The 19,382-nt window shown below is 43.0% G+C and overlaps 1 protein-coding gene across 13 annotated transcripts in view; it reads left to right on the top strand.

The window, feature by feature from the left end:
- The first annotated feature begins 10,123 nt into the window (after positions 1–10,123).
- The window catches only part of UBE2D4 (ubiquitin conjugating enzyme E2 D4), a 28,538-nt gene continuing 19,279 nt past the window's right edge, over positions 10,124–19,382 (top strand). For 4 of the 13 annotated variants that reach the window (XM_088831916.1, XM_088831915.1, XM_088831913.1 and 1 more), the window contains exons 1-3: positions 10,540–10,676; positions 11,823–12,037; positions 12,123–12,310. In XM_088831916.1, the coding sequence (XP_088688042.1) occupies positions 12,272–12,310 (39 nt within the window). In that variant the 5' untranslated portion in view covers positions 10,540–10,676; positions 11,823–12,037; positions 12,123–12,271. Of the gene's footprint in view, positions 10,252–10,509; positions 10,677–11,822; positions 12,038–12,122; positions 12,311–19,382 lie in introns of those variants that run through there. The other 9 variants (XM_055414830.2, XM_088831914.1, XM_055414831.2 and 6 more) reach the window with 9 other exon arrangements.

The following is a 19,382-nucleotide window of genomic DNA, read 5'->3' as shown; positions in this document are numbered from 1 at the left end:
TTGATTTTGAGATTGCCTCCAAGTACTGCATTTCGAACTCTTTTGTTGAGTCTGATGGCTACTCCATCTTTTTCTAAGGGATTCCTGCCCACAGTAGTAGATATAATGGTCATCTGAGTTAAATTCACCCTTTCCAGTCCATCTTAGTTCACTGACTCCTAGAATGTCAATGTTCACTCTTGTCCTCTGTCACTTTTCATTCAGAAAGTGACAATCAGAAAGAAAAGGCAATGCAAAAGAATGCTCAAACTACCGTACAATTGCACTCATCTCACATGCTAGTAAAATAATGCTTAAAATTCTCCAAGCCAGGCTTCAGCAATACGTGAACCGTGAACTTCCAGATGCTCAAGCTGATTTTAGAAAAGGCAGAGGAACCAGAAATCAAATTGCCAACATCCGCTGGATCATCTAAAAAGCAAGAGAGTTCCAGAAAAACATCTATTTTTGCTTTATTGACTAGGCCAAACCTTTGGCTGTGTGGATTACAATAAACTGTGGAAAATTCTGAAAGAGATGGGACTACCAGACCACCTGACCTGCCTCGTGAGAAACATGTATGCAGGTCTAGAAACAACAGTTAGAACTGGACATGGAAAAACAGACTGGTTCCAAATAGGAAAAGGAGTACATCAAGGCTGTATATTTTCACCCTGCTTATTTAACTTATATGCAGAGTACATCATGAGGAACGCTGGGCTGGAAGAAGCACAAGCTGGAATCAAGATTGCCAGGAGAAATATCAATAACCTCAGATATGCAGATGACACCACCCTTATGGCAGGAAGTAAAGAACTAAAGAGCCTCTTGCTGCAAGTGAAAGAGAGTGAAAAAGTTAAGCTCAACATTCAGAAAACTAAGATCATGGCATCCGGTTCCATCACTTCATGGAATCCGGTTCCATCACTTCATAGCATCCGGTTCCATCACTTCATGGCAAATAGATGGGGAAACAGTGGAAGCAGTGGCTGACTTTATTTTTCTGGGCTCCAAAACCACTGCAGATGGTGATGGCAGCCATTAAATAAAAGACGCTTATTCCTTGGAAGGAAAGTTATGACCAACCTAGATAGTATATTAGAAAGCAGAGACATTACCTTGCCAACAAAGTTCTGTCTAGTCAAGGCTATGGTTTTTCCAGTGGTCATGTATGGATGTGGATGTTGGACTATAAAGAAAACTGAGCACCAGAGAATTGATGCTTTTGAACTGTGGTGTTGGAAAAGACCCTTGAGAGTCCCTTGGACTGCAAGGATATCCAAGCAGTCCATCCTAAAAGAGATCAGTCCTGGGTGTTCATTGGAAGGACTGATGTTGAAGCTGAAACTCCAATACTTTGGCCACCTGATGCAAGAGCTGACTCATTTGAAAAGACCCTGATGCCGGGAAAGATTGAGGGTAGGAGGAGAAGGGGATGACAGAGGATGAGATGGCTGGATGGCATCACCGACTCGATGGACATGAGTTTGGGTAAACTCCGGCAGCTGGTGATGGACAGGGAGGCCTGACGTGCTGCGGTTCATGGGGTCGCTAAGAGTCAGACACGACTGAGTGACTGAACTGTACTGAAGAAGGTCTCAATGGCCAAATTTGGGACAATGTGAGCAGCATAATAAATGATGACACTAATGGATTAAAATTGATGGAATAAAAATCCATGAGTCCATATTGTTATATGAAACAATTAAATAAATACAAATCTTCAACACATGATGAGGTTATGTCCTGATAAACCCATCATAAATTGAAAGTACATTTAATACACCTAACTGATATCACAGTTCAGCCAAGCCTATCTTAAATGTGCACAGAACACTTACAGTAACCTAAAGCTGGAAAAAGTCATCTAACATAAAACCTTTAATAAACTATTGAATATCTCATGTATTTTATTGAATACTATACTGAAAGTAAAGATCCAGAATGGATGTATGGAATGGTTGCAAGTGTATTGGTTGTTGATCTTTCTGACTGTGTGGATGACAGCTTTACTCTCACTGCCCTTTATCACAGGAGTATCATACTGCTTATCACCAGCTTAGGAAATGATCAAAGATCAAAATCCATGTGCAGTTTATACTCACCTTTTGCTTTTGCAAAACACAAAACTATAAATTTAATCATTGTAAGTCAGGGACTGTCTGTAAATAAATGGAGGGGAAAGGACAAAGCTATTCCTTACAGCAGAATTCCATTTAACAAAGGTAGAAAGAAAATTACTATTTGGTACATACTACCTAAATAAATGCTGTGAGCAAGAATGGAATCTAAAATTACTGGATGAAATTCTGATTCTAAAAAATAAGGTAAATGCAAAGTCTTAAATTTTCTCCCCACAGGCTACTTATTAATTTATAAAGAAAAATTTTAAGTTTATAATACACAAATCTGATAAGTAACAGAATCACCAGACTTAACCAGTAATGACATCAATTTCATATGCCTGTAATATGTTGCACAAGAAAGATACATCACTTCTGTAATATGTCTTCCCAAAAACGCCTAACCTTAACTAATCAGAAAACCCAAACTGAGGGATATCTTACAAAATAACTTTCCAGTACTCCAAGTGTCAAGGGCATCATAGACGAAGAAAAACTAAAGAATTTCTAAGATTGCAGGTGGCTAAAGTGAAAGTGAAGTCGCTCAGTCATGTCCGACTCTTTGTGACTCCATGGACTGTAGCCTACCAGGCTTCTCAGTCCATGGAATTTTCCAGGCAAGAGTACTGGAGTGGGTTGCCATTTCCTTCTCCAAGATGACAGGAAAAACAAACACATGGGATCCTAAATCAGATCTTGACCAGAAAAAGGACAGTTTTGGATAGTGAAATTTAAATGAAGTTTGTAAATTAGTAAATAGTACTGTATAGGTGTTTTCTCAATTAATTAGTTACGTAATATGTGAACATTAAAAGCTGTATGAAAGGTATACAAGAACTCTTGTGTATTGCTGTTATATTGCTTCTCTGCTGAGAGTTTCCTCTGGGCACTTAGACTGTGAGTTTTAATTATTTATGTCTTTTGTCTCCCAGTTATGTGGCCCTCTGAGGTACCACTCGCCAGTGTTTCCAGGTGTGTGGAAACTTCTATATTTCAAACAGCTTTGCCTGCTTGCTAAGATGCTTCAGTCGCGTCCTTTTTTTTTCGCGACCCTATGGATGATAGCCTGCCAGGCTCCTCTGTTCCTGGGATTCTCCAGGCAAGGATACTGGAGTGGGTTGCCATTTCCTTCTCCAGGGGAATTTTCCTCACCTAGGGATTGAACGCATGTCTCTTACATCTCCTGAATTGAGAGGCAGGTTCTTTACTACTAGCACCACCAGGAAAGCCCACAAATGTGTAATTTAACCACTAGTCCTCTTCAGCACTAGGCAACTACCAATTTTATATAAATGGAATCATATGGAAATGGAAGTTTTTTGTAACCAGCTTCTTTCATTTAGCATGTTTTCAAGGTTCATCCATTGTTATATGCTGAATCGTGTCCCCCCAAAAGATGTTGATGGTCTAATGCCAGTATCTATGAAAAGTGCCTTTATTTGAAATTTGGATCTTTGCAGATGTCAAGTAAAGATGAGGTCATTAGGTGTGTAAGTCCTAATCCAATGATTGAGTCCTTATAAAAAGAGGAAATCTGGACACAGAGGTAAGACACACACAGAGGAAAAGATGTTGAACTTTATGTGCTTTATTGACCATTTCTATATTTTCTTTGAAGAGACTTCTACTCAAATCCTTTCCCTAGTTTTTAATCAGTTTATCTTTTTTATTGAGTTGTAAGAGTTCTTTATATATACTGAATGCATGCACGCACGCTGTCATGTCCAACTGTTTGCAATCCCATGGACTGTACCCTACCAGGTTCCTCTGTTTATGGGATTTCCCAGACAAGAATGCTAGAGTAAGTTGCCATTTCCCCCTCCAGGGGATCTTCCCGGTCCAGGGATTGAACCTGCATCTCCTGCACTTCAGGTGATTCTTTACTGCTTGAGCCACCTGGGCAACAATTCTGGATACTGAATCTTTATCAAATACATGATTTGCAAGTATTTTCCCCCATTCTGTGGGTTGTCTTTTTGCTTTCTTGACGGTGCTATTTAAAGCACAAAAGTTTTACAATGTTATATCTGGTTTCCAATACTTCTATACATCTAAAATTCAGTTCAGTTCAGTTCAGTTCAGTCGCTCAGTCATGCCCGACTCTCCACGACCCCATGAATCACAGCACGCCAGGCCTACCTGTCCATCACCAACTCCCAGAGTACACTCAAACTCATGTCCACAGAGTCGGTGATGCCATCCAGCTATCTCATTCTCCGTCGTCCCCTTCTCCTCCCGCCCCCAACCTTTCCCAGCATCAGAGTCTTTTCCAGTGAGTCAACTCGTCGCATGAGGTGGCCAAAGTATTGCAGTTTCAGCTTTAGCATCAGTCCCTCCAATGAACATCCAGGATTGATCTCCTTTAGAATGGACTGGTTGGATCTCCTTGCAGTATAAGGGACTCTCAAGAGTCTTCTCAGCACCACAGTTCAAAAGCATCGATTCTTCGGCGATCAGCCTTCTTCACAACATAAAAAAACTAAAAATCTATGTAAGACGTTTAGAAGACTACTGAAAGGAAGGAGAAATGGAATTTTTCCTTTGCTATTAAATACAATTCTGTTTCTTTTCCAGATTATACAAGTGATGCCAATTCTCTGGAAATTAACATTAGTAAACTCACCATCCAGAGATAATTATCACTGTTACTGAGGGTTATATTCTCATACAAATATATAAATATTCATAAAAATTGAGGAGCACTTGTTCTGTGCAGGGAGAGCTATTGTGATGCCATGACACCAAAGACAGATAGTGGTGGCCTGAACTGACTTTACAGGTGAGTGATGGCTGTGCTTTAGGAGAAAGAGTTTTATAGAGGGCAACCAGAAATAAAGGTATGTCAAGGGATCAGTGAGTAAACTCTTGATACTAAGCCAGACTGGATGACTTTGGATTTTGAAGGGCTTTACACTGCAATAGATGTGATCCATGCAGGGCACGGGGCATCCTTAAGGACTTCTGGACAAAGACGGCTGAGGATAGTGGAAATGTCTGTGATACACTTTATATTCTGAGTACTCATATATAGATGACCGTATGTCCTGGTTGGTCACAGTCTCAGTTACACCTTTGGTCTTCTAATTGTACCTCCTTTCACTCTCAAAATGCCTAAGTTTGGAGGATAAATATCATCATCTGCACACACACACACACACACACACAAAACTTTCACAATTCTCACCTTTACTATGCTAAATGCACTGAGATTTTGTATTCTATTTTAATTCACTAAAAAATAATGTGCATTGGCTGTGAGGCAGGAGGTAGATAGGCCCAGGCAATTGGAGATTCATTCCCTGTATACTGAAAAACTCCAAGATGAGAACAATACAATTAGGGGAGGAGGCTTGGACCCTGCCCAGACCACGTATTTCTCAAAGTCAGGAGACTTCCCTGACCACACATGCACAGAAAGGCTCCTGAAACGTCAAAGTGGGAATGATATCAAGATCTGTTCTACCAACTCGCCTTTACAGTAGAATCCAGCTTGGATAAGAGATGCATGTGCACACGTGGGTGGATCCTGAGACATACCAACTATGGGCTGTGAAACAGGAGAATCAAAATGATTGGCCAAAGGAAACCCAGAAGAAATATCCCATAAAAGTAATTCTAACTACCTTGAGGGTGTGACTCAGCAACTCACTCTCAGTCTCCCTGTGTGTCTATCCACAAGTCCTGTATTCTTTTTCTTCCTATTAAATCCTTTATTTGCTTCACGACTTTTCTTCTTTAGGGCAATTCTTCTTTGCAAAGCCAAAGCACCAAAGCCTTTGTCACTGACCACATGTCTAGTGGTTAGGATTTGGTTCTTTCACTGCCAGGACCCTGCCTCAGTCTCTAGCTGGGAACACACGCCCTGCTCCAAGCCCTATTGCTGGCACCCTACATGAGCTGCAACACATTAAACTGACTTTATGACACACAATAATTGTTCCTAATACCAAAACGCTGACCAAGATGCCTGTCAGGTTTTAAGGAGGAAAGAGCCACTTTAAGTTTGGCTATGCACACTTTTGAGGCCGTGGTTCTCAACCTTGGCTGTCCATCAAAAAAGACTGAAACATTACCAAAAATGCACACCTCCAGGCCCACTGCATCCACGTATTGCATTTCGGACTCTTTTGCTGACCATGATGGCTACTCCATTTCTTCTAAGGGATTCCTGCCCACAGTAGTAGATATAATGGTCTTCTGAGCTAAATTCACCCATTCCAGTCCATTTTAGTTCACTGATTCCTAGAATGTCTACGTTTACTCTTGCCATCTCCTGTTTGACCACTTCCAATTTGCCTTGATTCATGGACCTAACATTCCAGGTTCCTATGCAATATTGCTCTTTACAGCATCGGACCTTGCTTCTATCACCAGTCACATCCACACCTGGGTATTGGTTTTGTTTGGCTCCATCCCTTCATTCTTTCTGGAGTTATTTCGCCACTGATCTCCAGTAGCATACTGGGCACCTACCGACCTGGGGAGTTCCTCATTCAGTATCCCATCATTTTGCCTTTTCATACTGTTCATGGGGTTCTCAAGGCAAGTATACTGAAGTGGCTTGCCATTCCCTTCTCCAGTGGACCACATTCAGCTGTGGTCTATGTGATCAGATCGACTAGGTTTCTCTGATTATGATTTCAGTGTGTCTGCCCTCTGATGCCCTCTCGCAATACTTACCGTCTTATTTGGGTTTCTCTTACCTTGATTGTGGGATATCTCTTCACAGCTGCTCCAGCAAAGCACAGCCACTGCACCTTACCTTGGACAAGGGGTATCTCCTCAAGGCCGCCCCTCCTGACCTTGAACGTGGGGTAGATCCTTTTGGCCCTCCTGGGCCCACGCAGCCACCACCTCTTGGACGTGGGGTAGCTCCTCTCGGCCGCCGCCCCTGGCCTCGGGCGTGGGGTAGCTCCTCTTGGCCGCCGCCCCTGGCCTCAGCCACACTTCTGCGCGCATGCGGTCGGTTGCACCGGTCTGCGCCGCTGGAGCCGGCGTCTCTCGCGTCTGCGCCGGATGCAATCTTAAAAAATGACAGAATGATTTCTGTTCGTTTCCAAGGCAAACCATTCAATATTACAGTAATCCAAGCCTATGCCCCAACCAGTAATGCTGAAGAAGCCGAAGTTGAACGGTTCTATGAAGACCTACAAGACCTTTTAGAACTAACACCCAAAAAAGTTGTCCTTTTCATTATAGGGGACTGGAATGCAAAAGTAGGAAGTCAAGAAACACCTGGAGTAACAGGCAAATTTGGCCTTGGAGCATGGAATGAAGCAGGGCAAAGGCTAATAGAGTTATGCCAAGAGAATGCACTGGTCATAGCAAATACCCTCTTCCAACAACACAAGAGAAGACTCTACACATGGACATCACCAGATGGTCAACACCGAAATCAGACTGATTACATTCTTTGCAGCCAAAGATGGAGAAGCTCTATACAGTTAGCATAAACAAGACCAGGAGCTGACTGTGGCTCAGATCATGAACTTCTTATTGCCAAATTCAGACTTAAACTGAAGAAAGGAGGCAAAACCACTAGAACATTCAGATATGACCTAAATCAAATTCCTTATGATTATACAGTGGAAGTGAGAAACAGATTTAAGGGACTAGATCTGATAGAGTACCTGATGAACTATGGACGGAGGTTTGTGACATTGTAAAGGAGACAGGGACCAAGACCATCCCCATGGAAAAGAAATGCAAAAAAGCAAAATGGCTGTCTGAGGAGGCCTTACAAATAACTGTGAAAAGAAGAGAAGCGAAAAGCAAAGGAGAAAAGGAAAGATATAAGCATTTGAATGCAGATTTCCAAAGAATAGCAAGGAGAGATAAGAAAGCCTTCCTCAGCGATCAATGCAAAGAAATAGAGGAAAACAACAGAATAGGAAAAACAAGAGATCTTTTCAAGAAAATTATAGTTTCCAAGGGAATATTTCATACAAAGATGGGCTCAATAAAGGACAGAAATGGTATGGACCTAACAGAAGCAGAAGATATTAAGAAGAGGTGGCAAGAATACACAGAAGAACTGTACAAAAAAGATCTTCACGACCAAGATAATCACGATGGCATGATCACTGACCTAGAGCCAGACATCTTGGAATGTGAAGTCAAGTAGGCCTTAGGAAGCATCACTACGAACAAAGCTAGTGGAGGTGATGGAATTCCAGTGGAGCTATTTCAAATCCTGAAAGACAATGCTGTGAAAGTGCTGCACGCAATATGCCAGCAAATTTGGAAAACTCAGCAATGGCCACAGGACTGGAAAAGGTCAGTCTTCATTCCAATCCCAAAGAAAGGCAATGCCAAAGAATGCTCAAATTACTGCACAATTGCACTCATCTCACATGCTAGTAAAGTCATGCTCAAATTCTCCAAGCCAGGCTTCAGCAATATGTGAACCGTGAACTCCCAGATGTTCAAGTTGGTTTTAGAAAAGGCAGAGGCACCAGAGACCAAATTGCCAACATCCGCTGGATCATGGAGAAAGCAAGAGAGTTCCAGAAAAACATCTATTTCTGATTCATTGACTACACCAAAGCCTTTGACTGTGTGGATCACAATAAACTGTGGAACATTCTGAAAGAGATGGGAATACCAGACCACCTGACCTGCCTTTTGAGAAACCTGTATGCAGGTCAGGAAGCAACAGTTAGAACTGGACATGGAACAACAGACTGGTTCCAAATAGGAAAAGGAGTACGTCAAGGTTGTATATTGTCACCCTGCTTATTTAACTTATATGCAGAGTACATCATGAGGAACGCTGGGCTGGAAGAAGCACAAGCTGGAATCAAGATTGCTGGGAGAAATATCAATAACCTCAGATATGCAGATGACACTACCCTTATGGCAGATAGTGAAGAGGAACTCAAAAGCCTCTTGATGGAAGTGAAAGAGGAGAGTGAAAAGGTTGGCTTGAAGCTCAACATTCATAAAACAAATATCATGGCATCTGGTCCCATCACTTCATGGGAAATAGATGGAAAAACAGTGGAAACAGCGTCAGACTTTATTTTGGGGGGGGGGCTCCAAAATCACTGCGGATGCTGATTGCAGCCATGAAATTAAAAGACGCTTACTCCTTGGAAGGAAAGTTATGACCAACCTAGATAGTATATTAAAAAGCAGAGACAAACTTTGCCAACCAAGGTCCGTCTAGTCAAGGCTATGGTTTTTCCCGTGGTCATGTATGGATGTGAGAGTTGGACTGTGAAGAAAGCTGATCGCTGAAGAATTGATGCTTTTGAACTGTGGTGTTGGAGAAGACTCTTGAGAATCCCTTGGACTGTAAGGAGATCCAACCAGTCCATTCTGGGTGAAATCAAACCTTGGTGTTCATTGGAAGTACTGATGCTAAAGCTGAAACTGCAATACTTTGGCCACCTCATGCGACGAGTTGACTCATTGGAAAAGACTTTGACGCTGGGAAGGATTGGGGGCGGGAGGAGAAGGGGACGACAGAGAATGAGATGGCTGGATGGCATCACCGTCTCCATGGACATGAGTTTGAGTGAACTCCGGGAATTGGTGATGGACAGGGAGGCCTGGTGTGCTTTGATTTATGGGTCGCAAAGATTCGGACACGACTGAGCGACTGTACTGAGGCCCACGGCGTATAAAGCTCTACTACATGTATTTCTATGGAAAGAAGTGTAACATATTTGACATATAACAAATGAAAGGGTATGAATACTTACAGACTTAAGTTCAAAGCAGAACCACTAAGAACCACTATATACAGGAATATGTGACAGCCTGGGATGGAACACAGGCGGAAGTTAAAAGGGCAGGACCCGGGCACGTCCTGTGTTAAACCAACCAGCGCCCCTCTCCGCAGGCCTCCTCAGGCCCTCGCCGACCCGGATGTAGGGTGGCGGGGCGACATAAAGCGGAGGAAAGGCAACAGCCGACATGGCAGGTTCTGCAGGCCAGGCCCGCTCGGCTTGCCCGCGCCGGTACCGGCCCCACGTGGAACGCCTACCCACAGTGCCCCGCGACGCGCACGCGCGCAAGCGGCCGTTCCCAGCTTGCAGCGCTGCGCGGCGGCCGAGCCGGCAGCGGGCCGCCTCTGGCAGCCCCGGGCCAGGCTCCCCCCGTCCCCAGCAGCGGGGGTAAGATGGCGCTGAAGAGGATCCAGAAGGTAAGAAGTCCTTCCGCCTGAGGGCTCCTTGCGATTCCGAAGCGTCGACTCCCGGGCGGGGGCGCCCCGGCCGCCGAACGGCGGCCGAGACCGAAGAGAGAACTGTAACACCTGCCAGGGAGAGAGGCGGAACCGCCGCCCGCGCGGCCTTAAAAGGGTACCGCGCAGCACGCGGGGCGGGGCGGCGTCACGTGGGGTTAGCGTCGCGCGGGACGGGGCGGGTCCCGGGCGGGGCCACGGAGGGCGAGCGTTCCACGCGCCTCCCCCGCCTCGCATCGCGGCGACTCAGGCAAGGTGCGCGCTCCCTGCACCTTGGACGCTGTGTTCCGGGCGCCTGGCCTCAGAGGAAGGAGGGCATGCCCTTGTGGGGGTGTCTGGAGGACTGGTCAGAGGAGTCCAGGCTGGAGCTGGATTCTAAGGGATAAGTACGAACTCTGCAAGTGCAGAAAAGGAACAAGGGCGTTCTCCGTCTTGGAGAGATGCCATGGCTGGGCTTGGGGTGGGGAGAGGATGACGGGTTTTAAGTGCCGCTGGAACAGGGCATGGGAGTGGGTGGGCAGGACTAAGGTGGGGGTATTAGGGGCAGTGCTAGGATAACTTTTTTATCCTGAAGGTAATTGGAAGTCCTTGTGGGCATTTAATATATTAACTAAAATTTGGAGAATGCACAATAGGAGGAAGAAAAAGTATTTTCAGTTGTGCTATATTATTGTTTACATCGTAGTATATCTAGTATCATTTTTTTCCCTTTTCTTAAAATTATACTTAACATCCCGCTTTTTCACATAGCATTAAACGTAGGCATTTTTCATGTTGTTAAATAGTGTTCATAGTATTAAATAGTATTCATGTAGTTTTTAGCGTCAGCTTTCCAAAAGTATATGACGTTAATTTATTTAATCATTACCTGTAGTGAATAAACACATGGAAATGGATATCAGAAGGCAAGGAACCTAATCATTCCCAGCCTCCATGTCCACATGTTTTATAGGTTTTTTTTAGACTTAGATGATACATGTTTAGTACATGTGTGGAATATATCAAGCGCTCAGTATGAATTAACGACCACTGATATTCTAAATTTTATAGGAAGTAAATAATACTTCCTATAAATAAATGATAAGCATCATTGTGTGGTGAGTTTGATCCATCAGTGGTAAAGAATCCTCCTGCCAATGCAGGAGACTCTGGTTCGATCTCTAGGTTAGGAAGATCCCCTGGAGAAGGAAATGGCAACCCACTCCAGTATTCTTGCTTGGAAAACCCCATGAACAGAGAAGCCTGGCGGGGTATAATCCATGGGGTCCCAAGAGTCAGCTGTGACTTAGCGACTAAAAGCAACATGGTGAGCTTAGGTTTGATTGCCTGAGGTGGGATTGCAGGATCTTTTAAGAGTATGATGTTGTTCAGTCGCTAAGTGCTGTCTGACTTTGTATCCCCACGGACTGCAGCACACCAGGCTCCCTTCTTCTCCACTATCTCCCAGAGTTTGCTCAACTTCACTTCCATTGAGTTAGTGATGCTGTCTAACCATCTCATTCTCTTCTGCCCCCTTCTCCTTTTGCCTTCAGTCTTTCCCAACATCAGGTCTTTTCCAATGAGTTGGCTCTTCACATCAAGTGGCCAAAGTGTTGGAGCTTCAGCTTCAGCATCAGTTCTATCAATGAACATTCAGGGTTGATTTCCTTTAGAACTGACTGGTTTGGTTTGATCTCCTTGCAGTCCAAGGGACTCTCAAGAATCTTCTCTAGCACCACAATTCAAAAGCATCAAGGGTATGCTAAGGGTAAGGCTCATTTTTAATAAACGGCTCTCCTAAAAGTAATGTATTTAGCAAATTATTCTCTGAAAGAGGTCATCTTTTATCCTAGGACTTTGAGACAGGTGAATGATATGCTCAGATCTGTGTCGTGAAAAGAGGCTTCTGTCTCTGCTGTAGCCTGGAGTGGGCCAGAGGGGGAACTGAGGACACCGTGAATGTACAGCGAAGCTGTCGTCCCAGTGGCCGACCGTAGAGCAGATGCCAAGGCAGGAACTGTGCTTGGATGACATGCAAAGGGTACAATTGACAGAACTTGAAAAAGAGTATGTGGTGAAAGTGAGAGAGGGGGACGCACAACATGGGTAACTGATTGGATGGCAGTGTTATTGCCTGTGGTGGAAATCAAACATTTTGAGGGCAGGGAGTAGGGTGAGGGAGATAAAGGTGTAGGTTTGAACTTACATGTCTGAACATGTAGCCTGATAAGATTTGTAAAAAGGAGAACTAGCTGTGAAAGTGCTGCACTCAATATGCCAGCAAATTTGGAAAACTCAGCAGTGGCCACAGGACTGGAAAAGGTCAGTCTTCATTCCAATCCCAAAGAAAGGCAATGCCAAAGAATGCTCAAACTACCGCACAGTTGCACTCATCTAACATGCTAGTAAAGTCATGCTCAAATTCTCCAAGCCTGGCTTCAGCAATATGTGACCGTGAACTTACAGATGTTCAAGCAGGTTTTAGAAAAGGCAGAGGAACCAGAGGTCAAATTGCCAACATCCACTGGATCATCAAAAAAGCAAGAGAGTTCCAAAACATATATTTCTGCTTCATTGACTATGCCAAAGCTGTTGACTGTGTGGATCACAATAAACTGTGGGAAATTCTGAAAGAGATGGGAATACCAGACCACCTGACCTGCCTCTTGGGAAACCTGTATGCAGGTCAGGAAGCAACAGTTAGAACTGGACATGGAACAACACACTGGTTCCAAATAGGAAAAGGAGTACGTCAAGGCTGTATATTGTCACCCTGCTTTTTTAACTTCCATGCATAGTACATCATGAGGAACGCTGGGCTGGAAGAAGCACAAGCTGGAATCAAGATTGCTGGGAGAAATATCAATAACCTCAGATATGCAGATGACACCACCCTTATGGCAGAAAGTGAAGAGGAACTCAAAAGCCTCTTGATGGAAGTGAAAGAGGAGAGTGAAAAGGTTGGCTTGAAGCTCAACATTCATAAAACAAATATCATGGCATCTGGTCCCATCACTTCATGGGAAATAGATGGGGAAACAGTGGAAGCAGTGTCAGACTTTATTTTTTGGGGCTACAAAATCACTGCAGATGCTGATTGCAGCCATGAAATTAAAAGACACTTACTCCTTGGAAGGAAAGTTATGACCAACCTAGATAGTATATTAAAAAGTAGAGACATTACTTTGCCAACCAAGGTCCGTCTAGTCAAGGCTATGGTTTTTCCCGTGGTCACGTATGGATGAGAGAGTTGGACTGTGAAGAAAGCTGATCGCCAAACAATTGATGCTTTTGAACTGTGGTGCTGGAGAAGACTCTTGAGAGTCCCTTGGACTGCAAGGAGATCCAACCAGTCCATTCTAGAGGAGATGAATCCTGGGTGTTCACTGGAAGGACTGATGCTAAAACTGAAACTCCAATACTTTGGCCACCTCATGCGAAGAGTTGACTCACTGGAAAAGACTCTGATGCTGGGAGGGATTGGGGGCAGGAGGAGAAGGGGACGACAGAGAATGAGATGGTTGGATGGCATCACCAACTCAATGGAAATGAGTTTGAGTGAACTCCGGGAGCTGGTGATGGACAGGGAGGCCTGGCGTGCTGTGATTCATGGGGTCGCAAAGAGTTGGACACGACTGAGCGACTGAACTGAACTGAAGAGAAAGTGAAGAGAAACTAAAGAGCCTTTTGATGAAAGTGAAAGAGGAGAATGAAAAAGCTGGCTTAAAACTCTGCTGTTTAATAGGCTGTCTAGGTTTGTCATAGCTTTTCTTCCAAGGAGCAGGCGTCTTTTAATTTCATGGCTGCAGTCACCATCTGCAGTGATTTTGGAACCCAAGAAAATAAAGTCTGTCACCGTTTCCATTGTTTCCCCATCTATTCCCATGAAGTGATGGGACCAGATGCCATGATGTTTGTTTTTTGAATGTTGAGCTTTAAGCCAACTTTTTCACTCTCCTCATTCCCCTTAATCAAGAGGCTCTTTAGTTTTTCTTCACTTTCTGCCATAAGCGTGGTGTTATTTGAGGTTATTGATATCTCTGAGTTTATTGATATATCCCCCGGCAATTTTTTTTTTCTCCTAGCAATCTTGATTCCAGCTTACACTTTATCCAGCCCAGTATTTTGCATGATGTACTCTGCATGTAAGTTAAATAAGCAGGGTGAAAATATACAGCCTTGTACTCCTTTCCCAATTCGGAACCAGTCCATTGTTCCATGTTTGGTTCTAACTGTTGCTTCTTAACTTGCATGCAGGTTTCTCAAGAGGCAGGTAAAGTGGTCTGGTATTCCCATCTCTTTCAGAATTTTCCACAGTTTATTGTGATCCACACAGTCAAAGGCTTTGGCATGGTCAATAAAGCGGAAATAAATGTTTTGCTGGAACTCTTTTGTTTTTTCAATTTGATCTCTGGTTCCTCTGCCTTTTTAAAATGCAGCTTGAACATCTGGAAGTTCTCAGTTCATGTATTGTTGAAGCCTGGCTTGGAGAACTTTGAGCATTAATTTGCTAGCATGTGAGATAATGTGATCAATTGTGTGGTAGTTTGAATATTCTTTGTCATTGCCTTTCTTAGGGATTGGAATGAAAACACCTTTTCCAGTCACGTGGCCACTGCTGAGTTTTTCAAATTTGCTGGCATATTGAGTGCAGCACTTCCACAGCATCATCTTTTAGGATTTGAAATAGCTTAGCTGGAATTCCATCACCTCCACTAGCTTTGTTCAGAGTGATGCTTCCTAAGACCCACTTGACTTCACATTCCAGGATGTCTGGTTCTAGGTGAGTGATCACACCATCTTGGTTATCTGGCTCTAACATCTTTTGTGTATAGTTGTGTGTGTATTTCTGCCACCTCGTCTTAATCTCTTCTGCTTCTGTTAGGTCTATACCATTTCTATCCTTTATTGTGCCCATCTTTGCATGAAATGTTCCCTTGATATCTCTGATTTTCTTGAAGATATCTCTAGTCTTTCCCATTCTATTGTTTTCCTCTATTTCTTTGCACTGATCACTGAGAAAGGCTTTCTTATCTCTTATTTCTGTTCTTTGGAACTCTGCATTCAGATGAGTATATCTCCATTTCCTTTCACTACTCTTCTTTTCTCAGCTATTTGTAAGGCATCCTCAGACACCCATTTTGCCTTTTTGCATTTTTCTTGGGGATGATTTTGACCACTGCCTCCTGTACAATGTCACAAACCTCCACCCATAGTTCTTCAGGCACTCTGTCTATCGGATCCAGTCCCTTGACTGTCGCTTCCACTATAATCATAAGGGATTTGATTTAGGTCATACTTGAATGGTCTAGTGGTTTTCCCTACTTTATTCAATTTAAGTGTGAATTTTTTAATAAGGAGTTCATGATCTGAACCACAGTCAGCTCCCACTCTTATTTTTGCTGACTGTATAGAGCTTCTCCATCTTCAGCTGCAAAAAATATAATCAGTCTGATTTTGGTATTGACCATCTGGTGATGTCCATGTGTAGAGTTGTCTTGTGTTGTTGGAAGAGGGTGTTTGCTATGACCAATGCATTCTCTTGGCAGAACTCTGTTAGCCTTTGCCCTGTTTCATTTTGTACTCCAAGGCCAAACTTGCCTTCTTGCTTTTGCATTCTAGTCCTCTATGATGAAAAGGACATTTTTTTTTTTTTCTGTTAGCTCTAGAAAGTCTTGTAGGTCTTTATGGAACTGTTCAACATCATCTTCTTCGGCATTAGTAATTGGGGCATAGACTTGAAGTGGTTTTACTTGGAAACAGATCATTCTGTCGTTTTTGAGATTGCACCCAGGTACTGCATTTCACACTCTCTTGTTGACTATGAGGGCTACTCCGTTTCACTTGTTGTCCACAGTGGTAGATGTAATGGCCTGACTATCAATGTTAATTGTTCTTTAGAGATTACTTGCAAAGTCAGGAAAGTATAGATAATGCCATATTTACATCTACTCTAAGATGAACAGCTTTTACATTTTCATGCCTCTGAAATTGGGATGCTGCTTACAATCAGTGGCAGTATGACCGTCACTGTGTGAAAGCCGTGCCACAGCAGTGTATACTGAGGTTAAGTGCATTGTTGATGTGTTGAGTTTAATTGCTTTAAAAATGTCTCCAAAAAGATATTTTGATTTAATGCTGAAGATTAAAGCTTTCATGAACACAGGCACAGAAACAGAATAGTGGGGAATAAATTTTATATTAATGGAATAAATGTTGCTGGAAAAGGGACTGCAGTTCTTTATTTCCATGCCAAGCTAAGCAAATGCTTCATAGGCCACAGAAAAGAAGATACCATGTACCCTCTAGTCAGTGAGGCTGGCTCACCTATATTTGCTGAAGTTTGTGCAAAAGTTTGTGTATTGTGGGCCCTTTTGGAAGAAAACTCCAGAAATGTTCATGGAGGACTGTTTCAGAATTGCCACCTCACCACTGCCTGGAAGGCACAGGGGATGAGTGTAAGGATACCCATGACCCAGGGTTAGTATAGACTCTAAATGAGGAGAGCCCATTTATTTATTTCACTTGTCTTCCACTCCTTTTTTGGTATGCATGAATGATTTAAAAATAAAAACATATGCCCAAGTAAGATTTTTGTTGTTGTGGTTTAGTCACTAAGTTGTGTCTGCCTCTTTGCAACCCCATGAACTGTAACATGCCAGGCTTCCCTGTCCTTCACTGTCTCCTGGAGTTGCTCAAACTCATGTGCATTGAGTCAGTGATGCTATTCAACCATCTCATCATGCTCTCTTGCCTTTTTTCCATCTGCCTTCAGTCTTTCCCAGCATCAGAATTTTTTCCAGTGAGTTAGCTCTTCTCAGCAGATAGCCAAAGTACTGGAGCTTCAGCATTAGTCCTCCCAATGAATGTTCAGGGTTGATTTAAAAGATTGACTGGTTTGATCTCCTTGTATTTCAAGGGACTCTCAAGAATCTTATCCAGCACCACATTTCAAAAGCATGAATTCTTCTGTGCTCAGCTCTCACCTCCACACATGACTAGTGAAAAAAACATAGCTTTAACTTAAAGCTTAGTGTCAAACTAAAATTAAAATTTTAAGTGTAAAGAATCTCATAGGATATCACTTATATGTGGAGTTTTTTTTTTTAATTATACAAAAATAAACTGATTTACAAAGTAGAAATCAGACATAGAAAACAAACTTATGGTTACCAAAGGGGAAGAGGGGGTGATAAGTTAGGAGTCTGGGTTTAACAGATACACAGTATAAAATATACAAGGACCTACTGTATAACCCAGGGAACTATAGTCAATATCTTGCAATAACCTATAATGGAAAAGCATCTGAAAAAGAAAAAAAAAAAAAATTAGAAAACTGAATCACTTTGCTGTACACCGGAAACTCACACAGCATTGTAAATCAACTATACTTAAAATAATTAAAGATAGCAAGAATACGACCCACAGAATGGAGGAAAGTATTTCTCAAATATTAATATCTGAAAAGGGATATATATCCAGAATATGTAAAATTTCTTACAACGCAAGAATAAAAGACTGTCCAATTAAAAATGGAAAGAAAAGAATGCGTTTGGTCTTAGTTTAATTGCCAGTGTGTTTTCTTTCTTCAGTTCAGTTCAGTCGCTCAGTCGTGTCCGACTCCTTGCGACCCCATGAATCACAGCACACCAGGCCTCCCTGTCCATCATCAACTCCTGGAATTCACTCAAACTCATGTCCATCGAGTCGGTGATGCCATGCAGCCATCTCATTCTCTGTTGTCCCCTTCTCCTCCCACCCCCAATCCTTCCCAGCATCAGAGTCTTTTCCAGTTCTTAGTTGCCTATCAGATTGTGTCTTGCATTGAATGAGATCTTGAGTACAGCGCAGTAAACGAAATGAGTGTGTGCTATGTTTGCTTCACTGTTTTCCTCTGGTTATCCACTCTACTCTAACCTTTTTCCTTTTCAAGACTCACTTATCATCAGTGTTACTTATAACAATAAGTATTACACAATGTTAACCTGCTTCAGTTCAGTTCAGTTGCTCAGTCGTGTCCGATTCTTTGCGACCCCATGAATCACAGCATGCCAGGCCTCCCTGTCCATCACCTGTCCATCGGAGTTCACTCAAACTCATGTCCATCGAGTCGGTGATGCCATCCAGCCATCTCATTCTCTGTCGTCCCCTTCTCCTCCTGTCCCCAATCCCTCCCAGCATCAGAGTCTTTTCCAGTGAGTCAACTCTTCACATGAGGTGGCCAAAGTATTGGAGTTTCAGCTTTAGCATCAGTCCTTCCAATGAACACCCAGGATTGATCTCCTTTAGAATGGACTAGTTGGATTAACCTGCTTGCTGCTGCTGCTGCTGCTAAGTCGCTTCAGTCGTGTCCGACTCTATACAACCCCAGAGATGGCAGCCGACCAGGCTCCGCCATCCCTGGGATTCTCCATGCAAGAACACTGGAGTGGGTTGCCATTTCCTTCACCAATGTGTGAAAGTGAAAAGTGAAAGTGAAGTCGCTCCGTCGTGTCCAACCAGTAGCGACCCCGTTGACTGCAGCCCACCAGGCTCCTCTGTCCATGCGATTTTCTAGGCAAGAGTACTGGAGTGGCGTGCCATTGCCTTCTCCGGTTAACCTGCTTAGTCCTTTACAATTTATGAAATATTTATGCATTTATCGTTTAGGTAATAAATTCCCATGGTTCAAAATTCAAAAAATGCAAAAGAGTCTACAGGAAAACTCCCATCCACTCCTGTCTGCCGCCACCCAGTTCCTCTCCCAAGGTGTGATTAGTGTTATTAGTTTCTTCTGTACTCTTCCAGCACTAGGTATGTCTATACATTCCTCATTCTTCTTATTATAATACTAATAATTGAATCCTCTATACACTGTCATTCTTGATTTTTTACTGGGTACATTTGTGTCCATTATAAACATTACAAAATTATAGCCAAATATTAGTGCTGGCCAGTTGGCAGGCAAATGTAATTACAGCTCGACAGATAATTTATACTGAGGCCCAAAGAGATCAAAGTTGTTTTCCCAGTGACAGAGCTGGAACTCAGACCTAGGTCTTCTGGCCTGTGTTGGGAAAGTACAGGAATACAATATATTGGTAGACTAGTTTCTTTCAAATCACACTGTTCTT

This window comes from Moschus berezovskii, chromosome 24 (genome assembly GCF_049115385.1).
Source record: "Moschus berezovskii isolate FMDL1 chromosome 24, NW_MosBer_1.0, whole genome shotgun sequence".
In the NCBI taxonomy this organism is placed as follows: domain Eukaryota; kingdom Metazoa; phylum Chordata; class Mammalia; order Artiodactyla; family Moschidae; genus Moschus; species Moschus berezovskii.
This window is presented reverse-complemented; position numbering and strand designations above follow the sequence as displayed.